Below are 18,505 nucleotides of genomic sequence, written 5' to 3'. Positions count from 1 at the left end.
ATATTCAAGTCGAAAATTCCTGGAAGCTTATTCACATGTCACAAAAAAATTTAAAAAAATAAGTAATTAAACCAGCATAGACTACATTATAAACTTTTTACTGGAGTTGCGATTAAGCGAAGAAAGAAGATGTTTTCGGTTTAGGGGATTCGATTCCTGAGGTAACGCTTCACTCGGCCCAACAACGACTAGTTCTGCGTTGAACCGGCCAATGAACATGAAGAACACGAATGGTAATCGCCTCATCGCGTTGCTGCTTCGTGGCTGCTATTGATGGGTTCAGCAATAGTGGAGGCCTTTTTACATGTTTTAAATAACTGCATTGATTTTTACTTTTAAAAAAGCAGCGAAAATATTTGTAGATGGTTTGTTGTTGTTTTTTTATGTTTTTTTTCCGTAGCCTATTATAGAGCTGAATCGCCATGGAAACGATTTTTTTAAAACCCAAACAGAAGGTTATTCCACTCTCGAAAAAATGTGTCTTCTTTTGCCCAACTGAAGGCCTATAGGTAACAATTATTACAAAATTGGCTGTATTTTCGTTTCTGATTCTTTTGTTATAACCTTTTCCTGTCGTCGTAGTAACACAAAATCTCCTGTGGCAATTAGACGCAATTAAAGTTGGTGCGTTCAATTTCATTCAACGCCATGATCTTTATATTTTGCATAGTTCACATAGCATATTCATCGGGCTGTGCGTCTGAGTTTAGATTTGAGCATTACCAAGTACCGGAATGATTTTCAAAAATATTTAAAAAATGCAAGCAATAATTTATATGGCGTCCAGATACTTAGTGCATGTTCATTCATAAAAAATAATCAATTGCAACATAAACAATGCGGAGTAACGCGACGAATATAAAGAAAACCGTCCCATGTTTCCTACAAACTATATCCCCAAGATTGAGCGGTAAATTATGGCTAGAGAAATCGGTCAATCTCGTTATTATAGGCCTACTTCACAGCATTGGAAACATTCAATCGCGATCGATTGCTGCTTGCATACAATATATGTTTCTTTTCTTTCTTTAATTTTATTGATTGGGTGGATCGAGATGAGAGACACACAAAAAAAATAATAGGTTTTGAAGAGAGAAGTTAAGTTTAAACTAAACCGTTATGATGAAAATGCTGGGCGAGTCCTTCAATTCCTTTTGCTGATGGTGTGATTTATTCGGATTTATTACATGACATGAATTTAAACAACTAAAAAATACACAAAGCTGACAAATATTCGCATCCGACCGGTTTCCGCCTTCGGCCCCACAATACAATTGCTGTTAAGCACGTAAAAAATAGCGGGAAAGAAAGAAAATGATTTCGTCTTACGTAATTTGATATTTGTTATTGAATAGTAAATCAAAATACTTAATTTGGGGGACTTCCAGCTAAACCATATGACCTTCAACGATTTGATTCTAATATACTTTTGTTATGTATAAGGTTTCATGGTGTAATGGTTAGCACTCCAGACTCTGAATCTGGCAATCCGAGTTCAAATCTCGGTGAGACCTCATTCTTTTTTTATCTTTCTTGGAATATCTGTGGATTTTAAAAATCTACTTGGAACCTAATTTCATTTTAAAGGCGAAAGATTGTGTTATCTGTGGTATTTTGAATTGATTTTTAAAGATTTTGAAAACAGGGGAGCAGACAAAGTGTCATCGATAGCTTTTCCTGTCCATTAGGCAAGAAAAGAAAAATCTCTAATTAAATGGAACAGCCGCGGCAAAATGTTGGCAACAATTCCATTTAAAATTGTAGAGACACCTTCCGACACGCACCATTCAATTTATGATCAATAATGTTTCCATTTAAAAAAATAAATGATTATTCCAACAAGAAAATATAAACATAAATAATACCGGTACTAAAGAAAAAACTAGCCTATTCAAACAAATGTCTTCATTTTAAAATTATTTTGTCTTACTTGTGGTCTTATTGTGTCGTCGCTGATTAATTTTTTTTTTTTCGGAATAAAGACGGAAAAATTTTGACCAAGGGAAATTATTAGCACATCCTGGGGGATAAAAATTAATTATCTGACGTTTCAGTTTACAAAAATGATGTAAATGGGATTTTTATTTTCATTTCAAGACAATAAGACATGAATGGTTTCCATCATTTGACAGCTCTGCATTAACACACAGAAACGGGAAATGGATCTGAGATGGGAACAAAGAGGCTGTTCTGATTTGCTTATCAACCTTATTCACTTTTATGAGAAAAAGGTTATGCTGGGCGTGCCGGAGTAGCCTAGAAAATCGGATTGGGACGAAGGCCGTGAAGGAGGGCAAGGACGTACTTCATTTTCTCTTCTTTTGTTATCAGCTTTTGTCCGTCGAAGTACAGTTCCCGTGATTCCGCGGATTCCGCAGAATGAAAGAATCGGAGAGGCGATCTAGGATTGGTGAAGTCGTACCACCGGTATGCAACTTGAAGAGGTTTGTAGGCGGATTCCATTCCCAGTAAATGAGTCAGACTACCGGCGGAAGCGGGTGCTGCCGATGCGGAGGCGACAATAAGCAAAGTGAAAACGACCTGTTATAGCGCCAAAACATTTCAGATTAAATTGAATAATTTACAAAATATACAAAGCAACTTACGAGGACACGCATATTGTTTGTGTTAAGAATGGAAACTTGGTTAGCACAACACACAATTCTGCAATTGATTGCAGGCTTATATATACGTTAGCAATCAGGGCGTTGGTCTGAATTTACTTCCTTGAAAAGAACTACCTTCATCATCTTCGCCCGTCTTTCGTCGCGCTCATTGCGCAATCAATGATTTCGCAACTGATTCCATCTCGTTAGTTTGCTGCGCACCTTGGCGATCCTCAATATGGAATAAGCGCATTTAAATTAGTCTCGAGCGGTCTCGAGAACCATGGTCAAATTTAAAGAAATACTTTCACTGATTTCGTCACCAACAACCAGCAGAAATGAAAAAATTTAATGCGTATTTATGTAAGGACGCATCTTAGCAAGCCAAAATTTTGGAAAACATTTGAATATGCTCCAATTGGAAATTCGGGTGTGATGGAAATGAGCCGAAATACATTATAACCGCTCGTCCTTCATCGATATTTAATAAACTTGTTTTTGTTTTGTTTTCTTGTCTGAATTAGTTTGAAGGAGGATGATTATGTACGTCACTGTAGCACCTGCCAACTTTAATCAAATTCGAAATTATGATGAAAGAAAAATAAATATCATCAAAACTTAAAATAAATGCAAAAAAAAACTTACAGCCGGAACAAGGTGTATCACAACTTTAAACAGTCCAGCAGCTGAAAATTGAACGAGATCTTCGTCAATTTGAATTAGAAACGTACGCCATTGCCTAAAAATATTTGATGAATTGAAGGTTTCCATCCGTATTAATACACGTTAAATTGAAACTAAAATTACTGCTATTTTTTCGGCCAGCGTTTGACGCGTTGAGCGTTGCGTTGATATAATCCGCGGCTTGCGATATTGCAGTAAGTCTCTCGCGAAGAAGTCGTACCTGTTAACGCACTACTAAAACCATAATGGAGAGCACGGCTGGTTTAATAAAGAAGATGCCCATATTGACTAGTAAGAATGATTGCTGGAATGAAGGAATGGAAACAAACAGCGCACCGGTACCCTAACTGCTTGTGTTAGGCTCAGGTAACCATAGAAATATTAACAATGTATGCATCGCAATTAAGCAAAGTATGTCTCTAAAACAGTTAATTGTCTCTGATCCATTGAAACGCAAACATGTCGACCCAATATCCATAACAGCCAAATATGTATTTGTTTGATTGATGGAAATGCCAATAAAATACACCTGCTGATTACTATAGACAAAAGTAGGCTACTTTTAATATACCCTAATAGTTCTGTGCTGTCCGATCAAATATACAAGGAAAGCCCGGAGAAGCGTATAATGGTAAAAAGTTGCAACTTGTCGGTCATTGACGAGGTATAGAATTTCAAGGCCAAAAATTGTGTAAAAATAAGTTTTACGCGAATCTCATATTTTACCCATAGCACTCGGAAAACCCGCCCTACAAGACGAACATCATAGGTATGATACACTTATAGCTCTGTACGGAAATAGATTCACATATGCAGCTATATACAAGCATACGTATATCCGCTGTGAATGGTTTCTGTCCGGGTTCTGTGTTGCTTAAATTACAGGAAAATGTGGAATATTAAAATGCTCTGTCAGAAATTGAAATTTGGTGAATATTCCTTTGCCTTTCCAACCGAGTTCCCAATTCCCATCACCAAAATTATGGATTGGGCGATTAGCCCTGTATGATAGACTCATTGAACGAAATTATAGCCTAACTTTTTGGCTATAAGAAAAAAAAAACGAATTTTGATTTTAAGGGATTTTAATGTCAAGAAATTTCGTCTTGTCCCATCAATAATTTAACAGCGCATGATGTACTGTATCTGCAATGTTGAATAATAAACGTATAGTTATATAAATATAAGTGTTATGCGGGTGTTATACCGTATGCTTCAAAGACGCCAAACAATTCTGAAGGAGACAGCGGAGAAGCGAACCTTATATTGAAAGAACGAAGAGATTATTTTCTTCAATTCAATTGAGGGTTATATGCTACATTAGAACGTAACCCAGATATCTTGTGGTTTGTTGTATTTTTCATTCTGAACGCGGTATTAATATACATCGTCACACTTAAATATGATAAAATATAGTTTTATTTAATTCGGGATCCGTCTTGAAACTGATTATAAACACTTGTAGCAAAATGTTTGCTGTTGTTACTTATGGGGTCGTAAACATCATTTAATTTATCCTTTTTCCAAATAAAGTCCATGACTGCACTCAGCGGCATCCTTTTGGCATGTGCCGATTGGTATATCCTAACCGGAGTAAACCAGTTTCCTGGCCGAGTGTTTCGTTCGCACTCACTCACTAGAACAACTTTATTTTTAGCTCGCTGCATCGCAAAACGAGTTGGCCACCGCTCAATAGACCAGTATGTGCCCTCATTCGTTTGGAAAACTATGAAAAGGTGATACATTAAAATATCCATCATCTGCCAAGAGTTTATTGGTGCCTTGTAAATTTCAATTTTAACTAGAATCTCATCAGAAGAGCTCAAATCATGAACACGGCTGAGAAGTTCGTCGACAGTGATGAATCCCGCCCCGCTTGTTCCCGATGGTTGATCAGCTGCCGAGTCAAAGTAAACATCCAACTGTAAATTTTTCGACTCCGCTATCCGCTTGAAAATTAAATCGGCAAAGTGCTGGCAGTTGTAGGAAAGAACACCGTATTCTTGATTCAAGTAATCTTTCCTCCAGAGGTAATTGATGAGCTCCTTTATTTTCGTGCATCCGCTGGATTTCTTTACCAAAATTATGTCTGTCAAGGAAGTTATCCCCGTTGTACGCTTCACCCTCCTGTACATATCACGAACACTTTCCAGCTTTTTGGAGCGCTGGATTGTGACGCCTTCGTTGTTTTTCTCGATGGACCACCACCAATTCTCCGTTTGGAATACGATGAAAGCGTGATGGAACATAGCGTTGGACACTTGCCACGAGTAAAGCGGATTGCTGTAATGCATCACTTCGTCAATATTCTCCGACACGTCCACCAGATTCGAAAGTTTGTCACGTAGTTCTTCATCTGTTATCCAATAGCCGTCTCCCTTCGGCTCGTCCGCTTTAGGATCAAAATACAACTTTTTCGTGTACGTGTCAGCACCATTGCTACTAGTACTTCTGGACATTTCAGTCCCAGTCAGCTTGTATTCTTTTAAATTTCAAAACAATTTTTGTATATAGAAGCACCGTTAAAGAAAATGTTGGTCTGGCGTGATTGGCCAACAAAACAGAACTGCTTAAAATTGTAGAAGTCTGAAATAAAATCGCAGCATCCGTGCTAATTTTGGAACATGGTGGAACATATTTTTGCATTGGTCCAAGCTTAGATCACGTGCTGTGTGCTACTCACGCCTGTGTTTACTTTAACGTTCCTTTTTTTTATTTCCTTTCCGAAGAATAATCAGCATGTGGTATGATAAAGTTGATTTCGGCTTGCAAGCTCCCTTTATAGCCTCTATCTTGGCCATTTGAGCGTCAAGTGTTCTTCGAATAGCTGATGTTCACAACGCTTGTTTGTTTAGATCTCTTGAATTTCAGATTCCAATTGACTGATTGTCTGTTTTTTTTCCCCACCACGATGTAGAAATCAAATATCCATATATAATAAAAGAACAAGCTTTTGTGGGAGGAGCCTGTGTCTGTGTCAACAATGTGTCAACACAGGCTCCTCCCCCAAAATGGAACATGCCCAAACATGCCCAACACCAGATGTCGTCGCCGTGATGACGCACCAACCAGCATCACCACCAGATGTCTCGCCGTGATGACGAAATCATCAAGTAAGGAACTGGGCGCAGATCTCCCACGATAAAATTTATTACGGGCAGATCGTGCTACAGAAAAGCGAATATTTAAACAGTCCAACTTTACGCTAGACAAAAGTTCCCCGGATTTGAACGGGGCTCAGGTTACTCGTATGAATATAACCTAAGTTATATCTGTACATGACACATATGTACCGGTATAGATGTGTAAGTGTAAGTGAAGACTAACAAACGACACCAGCGAGACCAATTTAATATTCTCCGGCCTTTTATATAATATTTTCATATCTCTTTTACGCCTGGTGATAATACTTGTTGTGATTTGCATTTAATTTTTATTCTATTTTCATAATTCATTAATGAAAGAGGATGACTAGATCGCTTTGCCTTTCCTTTATTATAGTTTTTTTAGAAGGGGGTTAGAGAAAGATGGGAAGTTGTAAACGACCGGATATAGGGCAAACTTACCATGAAAACGCAAAACTCTTGGTTATTTTATGAAAGGAAGGCGCTGGCTTTTTAAACAAGAAAATATGTAGCAAATAATGATGGCTACGGAGTCGTGTAGGCCTGTACCGGTAGATTATATTCTCACTGCAATGTCAGGCTTAACGCGTTTCTAGTGTAGCCCAAACAAACAGTAAAGGAAATTATGTTTTGTGCGCGCTAGCTGATACAGACCCAACTCGATTGGAAGGGGCTGCGTGCAAAATCAAAGAATTGAAAATTACAGGGTCTTTGCTTTGCGAGTCGTTTTTATGACTATAATAGCTAAATAATAATCAAGGTGGGTTTAATTTCTTTGTTGTTTTTTCGTCAAAGAAGGGGACTTCTACAGTTTTGCTTCTTGCAAATGCACACAAGAAATTCGCAAATTAATTTTCAATTTTTATAACTCAAAAAATCAATAGATTATTCTGCTATGACCGTAAGTCAAACTTTTTTCTCGGACGTTTTTCAAAGATGTTTCGAAACATATATTCACTTTACAACAAATACTGAAAGAAGAGCACAAAATAATTGGAATCAATTACTTTAAAAAATGAATTTCTATATTGCGTTTATGTTTTCATTACATCAGTAACATTCAACTGCGTGTTATTACTGTAAATTAATAAAACGGGCTGTTTACAGAATACAAAACAAGTCTGAAGAAGGTCGTATAGTTGGTGTTGGCTATTGCCGCCCAAGCTCATGCAGTTTTACGGATACAGTGCCGCGTTCAATCCAACGACTTGCCCGTCGCTCCCATCGCCGATTTGGTAGCGCCCGCCCAGATCCAGGACACACCCGAAGTCGTCAAGGCCAAGGCCACCCCGGTCCGCGCTAGGCTCTAAAGTGGAGCTGCTCATCCATTCCCGCCCAGAGCCCCAGACATCTTGGATTGCATTTTTAAAACTTGCATATCCTAACAAAAAATTTAAATGAATCGATTGTTTCACGTGATTCGTTGGCAAAAGGCTGCATTAAATACATCAGTAGTCAATACATCATACTTTTTCCTTATTTGAAGAAAAGATTTTCAAATAAATTCAACTTAGCTGCACTTCAAATGTCATCTCAAACGGGGAAACGACCAAACGACACAACACACCTGTCCTTGCTGATGCATAGCAGTAGGGTTGTGCACTGAACTACCATCTAGTGTGCATCTGGACATCTACTTGAGCCGAATGTTGGTGTAGCACTGTAAGCACTGTGTTACCGTCGATGTGCCGTTACGGACGTTACGAAGGTCAAGGTGGACGTTTGGGGCGGAAGGATTGTTTCAACAGACTTGATTCGATTACTAATGCTGGGATTTCAGCTACTGTGCTCTTTTATTAGATCAGGTCGACCGAAGTGTTTCTCATTTCTTGAAAAGAGTTTCTAACATAAAAGGCGATGTCAGTCAATTATATAGTATATAATAGTATATATAGAATTATATAGAATGAATGTAACAAATAGAAACTCATTCATACTGGACTGGTGCTGAAGGCGAAAGGGAAATTCTGCTGTTTTTCGGTTTTCTTCGTTCTCGTTGTGTAAGAATCCTGGGCTTTTCGAGATCGCACGACGACGACGTCCGGGACAGGAGACAGGAGCAGGACACGCAGTTAAAGAGGTTGTGGATGTGGTGCAGGTTGTTGTGGAAGTAAGAAGTGTTGTGAAGTTGGAACTGTAGTCACTGTCACTGCTGGTAGAATCACTGTAAATGTAGATCTGTCATAAATATTAGAACGGCATTTTTCCTGCAGTGGCGTGTATATACAGTAAACTTTTCAAAATTAGGATCAAGCCGATGATCACCTTAGAAAAATTCTCTTGATTGTCATTGAGGAAAATTCACGGGTTTTGTTCACACCCATTTATAAAATGCCGGTCGAATCAACGTCGCATTTTCGCTGCTCCAAATTAACATGAGGGTTTCAACGGCTCTATTCCAGCTAATAATTATCAATCAGTTAACAAGCACACGTATTGTTCCAAACATTTCCAACATATTAACTGCATTTTTCCTTGCAGCTACATGCAAAACAGTATTTTGTATTCTGGCCAACGAACCCAGAGAAAAGCTGTTCTTTATCATACGGCGTTGATTTATGGTCTTTCCGTATTTAATCAGTATCATGTTATTAACTTAAATACAAGATATAAATAATGGCAAGCATTCGTAATAGCCTGTACACACTGTAAAATTTAGATGAAATTTCAGCAAGGCTGTTATAAACACTATTGTAATCACTATTGAATACTGTACAGCAAGCGACAGCAAGCACCGAATCTAATAAGACTAAGAATTCATTAAATTGGAGTCGACTGTAAAACTAAAAAAGATTTGAACACATCAAGCCTCGTATAATAACTCAATTTCAAAACGGAACTGTACACAAAATGAAATTAGATTTTTCGATAACAAGAGACGATTTCGGCTTAACTTACGGATTGTTGAGAATACCCAGCCCAGTCCAGCCACATATGCGCATGTAAGTAGGGCCTATCATGATAAATTACAAAGTTCCAGCTGTTACACAGAACATGCCATCCACGAGGAACATTCTCTTTCTCGTCTTTCTCTGACCGTCTTTAACGACGTCTTTAAAGCGCCAAGCCGCAAACACACCTGCACACTTTTAAAAAAGTCTAACCAACAATGATTCAGATTCAGACTGGCTGCGCTGGCTGGCAGAGAGACAGAGAATAGGAAATCAGGGAAAACCACACTGAGGTTTGACACGTACTGCTGCTCGACTAGCGGGTATTGCACATCTATATTAGGGAACAAACCAAAGAAACTATAAGAAAGAAACCCAAAACCACCCAAAACACCTGAGGGTGCTGCAGCGGGTGTGAAATAAAACACCTACCACTATTATAGACGGATTACATGGCAGAATCGATAAAACAACGGGCAAAGTGGGTGGGGTAAGTTTAATTTAAAGACAACTCCTGATGACGTATACATCTTAGTGAGAAATATCATAAATGTAGGTACTAACAGTTTAAGACAGGGCGTAAAATATTAAGAATCAATTGATTTGAATTGCGATTCATGTTGCGTTCATGTTATATTACACCTAGCACTCCACTGTGTCTTGTAATTGTTAAGAGACTCTCTTGCGAGAAAAAAGAAGCTCGTTATTAGCGGGTATTAGTCTCTTCGCCCGTCTTCGCCCGTCTTTCGTCGCTTATTGCGCAACAATAAATGATCTCCCAACTGATGTAATCCCATCTCGTTACTCTGCGCACCTTTGGTGATCCTCAATATGGAATAAGCCCGGCTGTGTGCGACTGCTGGAAAAGAACCGGATGAGCAGTCCAAAACTCAGGCCAAGATGCCTGATTAATCAACGGGTGTGGGGCCGGCTGGGGCCGGCGGGCCGCTGATGATAGGAATGGGTTTTCCACGTTAAAGCGATTCTAAGCGATTCTAAGGGACCACCACTAAATTTTTTCCCCAGCACAGGACAACCCGTAAATTTTCCCGCCCATCTAGACCTTCCTATATCCTAAATTACACAACTTTTAACAGTCAACTCCTTACTCAGCTCACATCTACATAACCTCAAGCTCAGCAAACCGTCTCCAAGTTGCGAATGTGTAATGAAGTTTAATCCACCCCCATTTCCTCATTCCCTGACGACTATTCTCTCAGCCGCGCGAGAGAATACGATAGACGACGAATATCATATTACGAAAAGAATAAGGGAAAAACCCGAAAAATGGTAAAAAATTGAATAATTTTATGAATATCATCATTAGTAATTTAGTATTATTATTTTTTATTAATATTTCTTTCGGATTTTTTCACATTTTCTTATGTTTCTTTTAGATTTTTCTATCTTTTCGTATCTTTTTATTAAAAATAAGGTGAACGAATATTTTTTTCGAGTTGACAACCTCTCGAAGTAGCGCAGCACTCATGTAGTGTGACACTAGGCCTACACAGCCTCGTCATGCGGATCGATGATGGCCATCAATCCTCTTGTCCACTCCGGCCGATCCAGGTCAAAATGAGGTCCATCGTCACCGTCAAACGCCTTCATCGATCTCGCAATCCAAACCATGGAAACCAACGTCACCTATTTTTTATACAGCAATACCCAAAAAAAATCTAGTCTTATATCTAGTCTTCAACTCTCTTAATCAACCTTACGGGGCAATGGGACTACGAACGCCATTGAGTCGGCCAAAAGCTACACCGACAGCCGCCAATGTGCGGTCTTTAACTTCATACCATGCCGGATAAGTTCGTCCGCCCACACAGAGGCTAAGAGGTCCCAGTCGCCCAAAATGCAATTTATTGTATTTATTTATTATCTTCTCTTTCCAGCTTCGTTGCCTTATGTTTTATGTTCTAATGTATCATATTATTTATTTCAACAGCAAATAAATTTGGGCGTGACTCCTTTGGAGTGGAGCTTGGATTCAAGCTAAAAAAATGGGTTTTGGGTTTTCAAACATGTATATTATACAGATCAGTTGGTTTTCCACTTTTTCCTAATTTTATTAAACTTTATATTAATTATAAAGTAAATTGATATAACTGTTAAATTGTTAATCATTATTTATTTTGGCAACTGTGGAAATTGATATTTTTTTAGCCATTGCTAAAATGCTTTAACATTTTTATTATAATCAAAATTTTATACCATTGCCGCGGATCAGGATTTTTCCTGATCCGTGGCAGCCTCCAAGTCCAGCGTTGGGAAGGAGAGGGCCTTGACATGGAACAGCCTCACGCTTGAAGAGTTTGTGAATCAGTTCTTCTTCCTGGGCTGTTGCCGTTCCGTGAGTGGGATGGGTTTCAAGTCCAGCGGGACGGTCAGCAACGGTTGGAACAGCCTCACGCTTGAAGGGCCCATGTACGAGACCAAGTGATTTCCAAGGTGATTTCTTCCCATAAATTGAGAATGGATTGATTTCTTTTGCCACGACGGCCAGCATTACCATTGCAAATATCAACAGAATAATCTACAAAGATAAATGCAGTGTATTCAATATTATTGTATTCAAATTACATATAAATATAATTTTTATTTTAGGCTTACCTTGGATTTCATGTCTAGAGTACTGATGTTACTTTGATATTATTTTTTGAATATGTATACTGTCGAATGATTCTCTATTGTCGATTTGGTCGAGCTTTATAGTCGCAAAAGTAAATTGCTTGGGGCAGAATTTCGAAATGTTGGAAATTTCCTTTGTTTTTTTTCAGCTTCACTTTCCCAAAACCAGTTGAGTTGTTCACGTGTTCTTGCCTTAACTTGTCATTTGACATATAATTTATTCGAGGTTGATTTTATCATTTTTCTGCATCTCCTATACCACTAGCTTGCAAACCTGAAATCATCATGATTTCTTAGTCCTGATTTTCTCTTTATAGGGTCAGAGACTCCTACCTGATGGGGTTTTCAAACATAGTCATAAGTTGGTTTTCCCCTAGTCATGTCCGGAGAATATATTGGCCTAGCGTAACACGAAGTATTTATTGTTTGGCTTTTCACTTTCATCAGCAACAGCAACTATGCGTAAATTGGCAAAAAGTAACGTTGGCGTAAAATCCCTCTTTTTTATTGACAATCTTCTCTTATTTCTCATTAACAAATGAATATCCGGTGAATATCCTGCTCGGCTGCTTGTAATTTTTTTTCAAATTTTCTTCGTTTTTTCATTCTTCGCTGTAATCACCGAATGTCGCTATCCGTGATTCTTATCTTTTTTTATTTAACAATCCATGCCGTGAAATGACCGCCGTGAAATTGTTTCTGACCTGTTCATTTTTGAATTAGCAATTTGTCCGTTGCCATCTAAAAGTCGAATTGAAACTCATTTTGCAATTTAGAAAAAAAAACATTGAATAAATGTATGATTAGTTTAAAAATAATTTCAAGAAACGCACAAAAATATTATTAAATCTATATATTATAAATTAATAGGGAAATTATTTGTGTACAATTGTACAACTATCACTGCAAAGTCAATTAGAATCAATTTTTTAATGTTGGATGTGTGAAACATTTTTAAAGGAAACGGCAACTGAAATTCTTAAAACGCGATGTTTCTGTAATTTTTGTATTGAAACACGAATCATCAATTTTTCCTCGTGGCATCTAAGGGTCTCTTATTTTGCGTCGGCAGTTTCGGCCAAGGTTTCGGCTTATAATTAGAATTGTATCGAACTTTGGGCATCGCGAAGCAAGGGATCATATAAATACAAACACCAAGAGGTATCCGTCGCCAGGGCAGCCCAGCCCAGATGGGCATCTCCTCGTTTAAATATAATCAGTATTTTTTAAAAATTACAATGGGGAAAAATCATTACGTATTTCAACTAAAGGAGTAGGCCTAAACGGACTTTGCCATGACTGTCAGTGGAATTTGGAAACCGCACTCTTAACCAAATTTGTCTTCAAATTTTGACTGTTGTGAAATTGTATATTTGCGTAATTTAAACTTTGAAATAATAAGATATATTTCCTTCAAATGTTTAAATTTCTAAAAATGTGTGTTCCCATGTGTGATGCAATATTATAATTCACTTGATGGGAACGCGGAAAATTCGTCAATTTAAATTTGACAATAAATTATCCGAACTAATATATACAATTATACATAAGGAAGAAAAACAAACAAATCGTTTGGCTTCTTTTTAGCCCTTCTTTCTTATAACATTCTAGCAGCCATATGAGGATGTAGAAAGCAGTTATTACTCTGGACAAACTAGTTTGCTATAGCAGGAGAAATTAACATAAATTCTCACCTCAATTATTAGCAAAAAAAAACTTTCGAAACCTCGAGGGGTTGTCGACTCGAAGAAGTTCTCGTTCTTCGCACTTGATCAAATTTTTTCGAAAATGACTCCAAAATTCTATCAAATTCCAGAAATTCGTACACCTGGCAAAATCGACAACTTTCGCAAAATTTCAAATTTACGTAAAATTCTCCCTTGTTTTGTTTAGAATTAAATTTGTTGTGCACAACCTATTACTCTATTAGCCTATGGGATTTCCTATAGGCCTACTTCCCTTGTTTTACCATCTAATAAAGCAGTAAGCTGGGTTTTTCCACGACACTTCTGGTTTTTCTTTATAAATATTTCGTTTCTCACCATTCCAGTGCTGGGTTTACCAAAGCTACGAGCTGGGTTTTTCCCACAGCACCTTTTGTTTTTCTTTATAAGCATGTAGATATATGGGCGGAGCTCGAGAGCTCCCTTATTTTTCCCATGCTGGAGCAGTATTAGTATTTATGCTATCTGATTTCACTAGCTCCATTCACTTCTATTTTCTTATTATTACAAGAACCACACAGAATATAGTTCTCTTGTTTTCGGTTTTTCTATTTCAGCATATACAAGTAGAAAATTAATAGACAGTTAGACACTACTACTTAATTTAAAGTCTTATTGTGCTTGCGAGTCTGTTGTCAAATTTGAATCATTCATATAAAATTTGCTTATCAAAACAAATCTGTCCAATTCAAAATTACGGTAGGCGACTTCAACATGCAACAAATCTTGGTAATTTTGTTTTTAATTTTTTTAAAAATAATATTATCAATAGGCCAATAGCTGTACAGATATTTTTTTATATCAATAATCATAAAATATACGATGCAAATTGCAAAATTAATTTAACTTTGATCCAATTATTTATTAATCGTTTGCTATTATATCAGATTGATCCAATTATTTATTAATCGTTTGCTATTGTATCAGATTTTTAAATACTATTCTACTACTTGGCCACATTAATGAAAATTTGACAATTGCGATGCAACTGCATCATGCAAATCCTTGTGTTGTGCATGGGCACTGGTGGTTCGTTGCACATAAAAAAAAATTCAAAAAAATACTATGCCTATATTTATACGCATGCAAATTGATGTTTTGATATTAGCACATATTAGCTACAGTACTGATACGTTACATTTTTATTAGAAAGCATTGCCCTTCTTCTGGGTGATATTTAATGGATTTCATATTTCGTTAATCAAATGCCATCTATTCACTTCATACAACATCGACGTTAAACGATTGGCTAATGTGGTCTGCGACGTGGATCTGAATGTTTTCTTAACTGATTACATCCTAATGTACCATGGTGATCACCTGAAAAGGTAGGGTACCTAGTATTCACATATTAAAAATTATGCTAATATAGTCTTAAAAATTATCCGATGCCATTATTTTGGAAATGTAGTTATCTTGGAGAGTACAATAAGATCCGTCGTGACATAATGGAGAACGATGTGAATAAATTCTTGACCAACCCGATCAATGAATATATACTTGTTGGAAGACTGGCAGAATGGAATAAAATCAATGAGCTAATCGCTAATATGAATTCAAGTAGGTCTAAACATTTCGATTGGTTTACGTCAGAACGTCACTAACCATAGTATATTTCTAATAATTATAAATTTGTAAAAAGAAAACGCTAGTTTTTTGGAGAGCAGCACCCATGAAAGAAAAAACAACGACGATTTCCTTCTGAATGTGCTGTTTGCAAGAAAACTACTGCCAACTGATGAAGATGTCACGGGAGCTGCGTATGGTCTCCTTCGGCTGCAAATGACGTATCAACTGGACACTCTTGACATGGCTGATGGAAGAATCGTTTCATCGGGATGGAAGATAAATTCCAGTAGCCATTTGACTGGTATGCTTTTGTTTAAAGTGGGTTGTTTTTATCTGTGATTTAAATTCGGTTTAATTTCATATAGCGCAAGATTGTTGGCAGTTAGGTCAGCAAGCTTACATGATTGGACAATATGATTACGCTGTAAGCTGGTTAAAAGAATCTTTACAAAGATACCACGAAGAACGATACAAAACTGTGAGACAGGAACAAATACTACAATACCATGTTTTTGCTTCCTATAAGCAAGGTGTGGTGTTGCAACAATAATTTGTCATCAAGCATATATAGCCATTTATGCATTGCTGCAAATTTTATTTTATTTTTATAATATACATGCATAGGTCAATTTAATGTGGCTTCGGAACTCACTCAACAATTGCTTCAATTAATGTCGCCCCGAGGACAAACAGACCTGAGTAATATTTTTGACGCAACTGAGTCTCGCCGAGCTTATACACAGGAGTCAACAGGACAAGAAGATCACAGTGAAGATTATAACGCACTTTGCAGGTATATATTTTATGAATTTTAACGAGCAACCTGAGCCCCGTTCAAATCCGGGGAACTTTTGTCTAGCGTAAAGTTGGACTCTTTTTCTATTCGCTTTCCTGTAGCTTAATCATCTGCCCGTAATAGATTTTATCGTGGGAAATCTGCCCAGTGACTATAGATTTCGTCATTACGGCGATGCTGACATCTGGTGGTGATGCTGGTTGTTGCGTCACCAAAGATTGCGTCATCACGGCGATGCTATAGACATCTGGTGGTGATTTGAGACTGACCAATCACAGCGATCGCATTGCGACATGAATAAGCTCCTCCCCCAAATGTCCGTGACAGACACAGGCTCCTCCCCCAAAATGTTCGTGACAGGCACAGGCTCCTCCCCAAAAAGCTTTTGGGGGAGGAGCCTGTGTTGACACATTGTTGACACAGACACAGGCTCCTCCCACAAAAGCTTGTTCTTTTATTATATATGGATTTTAAATTGCGTTATTTTAATAAAATAGGGAGATATAGAATAGCCTATATAGCGGCGTTTTGTCAACTGAAAAGAACAATTTAGCTTAGTTTAATAGACTTATGTTATATGTTTCAGTTGTTTGGAACTTTTCCATCAGTATATGCAAAGGGCTCGGTAATAGGCTGATCAATATAAATTTCTTCAACTTATAGAGGAGAGAACCTGATGGACAAAGAAACGGAATCTCAACTTCATTGCAGTTATTCTTTCGGCAGCTCCGGAAGCGCCTTTCTAAGATTCCAGCCCGTTAAAAAAGAACTCGTTTCTCTAAATCCGTACATCGTCATGTTTCACGATGTAATATCAGATCAAGACATCGAAAGCATAACTCAAATCGCCAAGCCTACAGTAACGATATACTACGTACAAGTCATAAAAACCTATTATAATACCGACTTTTCAAAATTTTATGCAGATGGGACAAGTTTTAACAATAAATGCTTTAACTGAAGAAGAATTTCGAAGTCAACGTCGAGTAGGTGAAACAACTATTTTGAAAGATGGGAATTACTCAGTTCTTCAACGGGTAAATATGTACATTATATTATATCGCAAAAGACTCATATACAGATCACTATGCAAATTCTATGAGTAATATTTTCACAATTATGTTTAATGTATATCGCGATATCACATGTATTTCTAGATTTCTCGCCATATGGAAGACATAATCGGTTATGTGGTGTCAGATGCGTCCAATATATTAAGTTACGGCGTTGGAGGGCACTTTTCTCCACACTGCGATTATATTCGAGTATAATTTCATTTAATTTCTACATAGAGTATAGCCAATATTTTATTATAATTTAAAATCTGTTTGCTTCTCATTAAAATAATACAAAATTTATAGAACAAAACGATCGAGGCCAAAACGGGGAACATCCTAGCAACTTTAATTATTTACGTAAGTAATGTGTTAAAATACGTCTAAGTATAGGCTGATTATACGTTATACAGACACACAAGGTTAATAAGCAAAATTTGTCTACATTTTCCACGTATCAAACAGCTGAACGAAGTAGAAAATGGCGGAGCAACTGTGTTTCCTATTGTAAAAACACGAGTGAAACCGGTTAAAGGTTCAGCTGCATTTTGGTACAATCTCAATCCGGATAACGGCGAAGGAAATCCGACCACACTACATGCTTCATGCCCCATTCTCAGCGGATCTAAATGGGGTAATTTTGTTTATTATTTTCGTAATAAAATTTATAGCAGTAAATACTAAAAATCTTTTCGGTTCCTTATATAGTTTTAGTCAAATCGATAAACTCTTTTGAGCAGATATTAGGCTAGCCGCTATAGCTACTCGGTGGCAACTTCGTTATTTGACAATATCATGTCTTTAATCAGGTGATCACCGTTTGATTTTTTGTGGAATACTTCCCTTGGAAACAAAATCAGTTTTATGTGCTAAATCTTTAAAAAAAATTGGCTTTAGCTGATTTTCATTCTCACTTATGTTGTGTCTTGTGTGTTGCCGTCGGTTTTCGCGGAGAGGCCGTTTCTAACGGTTTCTAAAAATCAAAATTCTGAAGCTATTCGGATGGTTTTGGGTTGTTGCTGTGCTAACTGAAACAGAATTCGATTTCTCTAATAATAAATTAAGTTTTATTGTTTTTATTGTCAAGATTACAAATACACAAATCGTGAGTCGTCATTTTTATGCATTTCAATATTATTTTAGTTCCCTACTACGGTGCGCACTATAGTCGCTCGACTTTTGGCTCTGCGGAGCCGTAGTAACTTTTAAAAAGTCTATATGATTAAGACGCTTATCTATGTAATTTCAAAGGACAGTGCTGACTGGATTTGCCAAGTATCCTACTTTTGGCAACCGCTTTCGTGCCAGATTCATTGAATGGAAACTGTAACACGTCGAATACGAATTAATAAAAGTTGGTGAATGCCAGTACCGTCGAGCGTCGAGTACTTTACACATGTGTTGTAAGCTGTAACTACATA

The 18,505-nt window shown here is 37.3% G+C and overlaps 3 protein-coding genes, 1 long non-coding RNA gene and 1 other non-coding gene across 5 annotated transcripts; 2 read left to right on the top strand and 3 right to left on the bottom strand.

Annotated features, from left to right (window-relative positions):
- Nucleotides 1-1,442: 1,442 nt before the first annotated feature.
- On the top strand, nucleotides 1,443-1,514 carry Trnaq-cug. The gene has a single exon. It is a non-coding gene; the product is annotated as a tRNA-Gln (tRNA).
- A 550-nt stretch (nucleotides 1,515-2,064) lies between these two features.
- LOC124193645 lies at nucleotides 2,065-5,749 on the bottom strand. The gene is made up of 4 exons (XM_046587569.1): nucleotides 3,414-5,749; nucleotides 3,252-3,345; nucleotides 2,607-3,173; nucleotides 2,065-2,541 (listed from the first exon to the last, which is right to left on the bottom strand). The coding sequence occupies exon 1, from the start codon at nucleotides 5,747-5,749 to the stop codon at nucleotides 4,709-4,711; it is 1,041 nt and encodes a 346-aa protein (XP_046443525.1). The 3' UTR covers nucleotides 2,065-2,541; nucleotides 2,607-3,173; nucleotides 3,252-3,345; nucleotides 3,414-4,708.
- Nucleotides 5,750-6,655: 906 nt separating this feature from the next.
- Nucleotides 6,656-10,636, bottom strand: LOC124194007. The gene is made up of 3 exons (XR_006874559.1): nucleotides 8,681-10,636; nucleotides 8,353-8,593; nucleotides 6,656-8,257 (listed from the first exon to the last, which is right to left on the bottom strand). It is a non-coding gene; the product is annotated as an uncharacterized LOC124194007 (long non-coding RNA).
- Nucleotides 10,637-11,160: 524 nt separating this feature from the next.
- On the bottom strand, nucleotides 11,161-12,028 carry LOC124193923. The gene is made up of 2 exons (XM_046587901.1): nucleotides 11,923-12,028; nucleotides 11,161-11,845 (listed from the first exon to the last, which is right to left on the bottom strand). The coding sequence occupies exons 1-2, from the start codon at nucleotides 11,932-11,934 to the stop codon at nucleotides 11,510-11,512; spliced, it is 348 nt and encodes a 115-aa protein (XP_046443857.1). The 5' UTR covers nucleotides 11,935-12,028; the 3' UTR covers nucleotides 11,161-11,509.
- A 2,098-nt stretch (nucleotides 12,029-14,126) lies between these two features.
- LOC124193708 (prolyl 4-hydroxylase subunit alpha-2-like) lies at nucleotides 14,127-18,200 on the top strand. Its single transcript, XM_046587673.1, has 12 exons — nucleotides 14,127-14,393; nucleotides 14,814-14,992; nucleotides 15,076-15,224; nucleotides 15,307-15,534; nucleotides 15,599-15,763; nucleotides 15,858-16,026; nucleotides 16,693-16,888; nucleotides 16,956-17,066; nucleotides 17,187-17,294; nucleotides 17,391-17,444; nucleotides 17,550-17,718; nucleotides 17,793-18,200. Exons 1-12 carry the CDS (start codon nucleotides 14,379-14,381, stop codon nucleotides 17,834-17,836), a joined length of 1,587 nt encoding a protein of 528 aa, XP_046443629.1. The 5' UTR covers nucleotides 14,127-14,378; the 3' UTR covers nucleotides 17,837-18,200.
- Nucleotides 18,201-18,505: the final 305 nt, after the last annotated feature.

This window comes from Daphnia pulex, chromosome 5 (genome assembly GCF_021134715.1).
Source record: "Daphnia pulex isolate KAP4 chromosome 5, ASM2113471v1".
Classification (NCBI taxonomy): domain Eukaryota; kingdom Metazoa; phylum Arthropoda; class Branchiopoda; order Diplostraca; family Daphniidae; genus Daphnia; species Daphnia pulex.
Note: the sequence above shows the minus strand (reverse complement) of the source record. Positions and strands in the feature narration are given on the sequence as shown.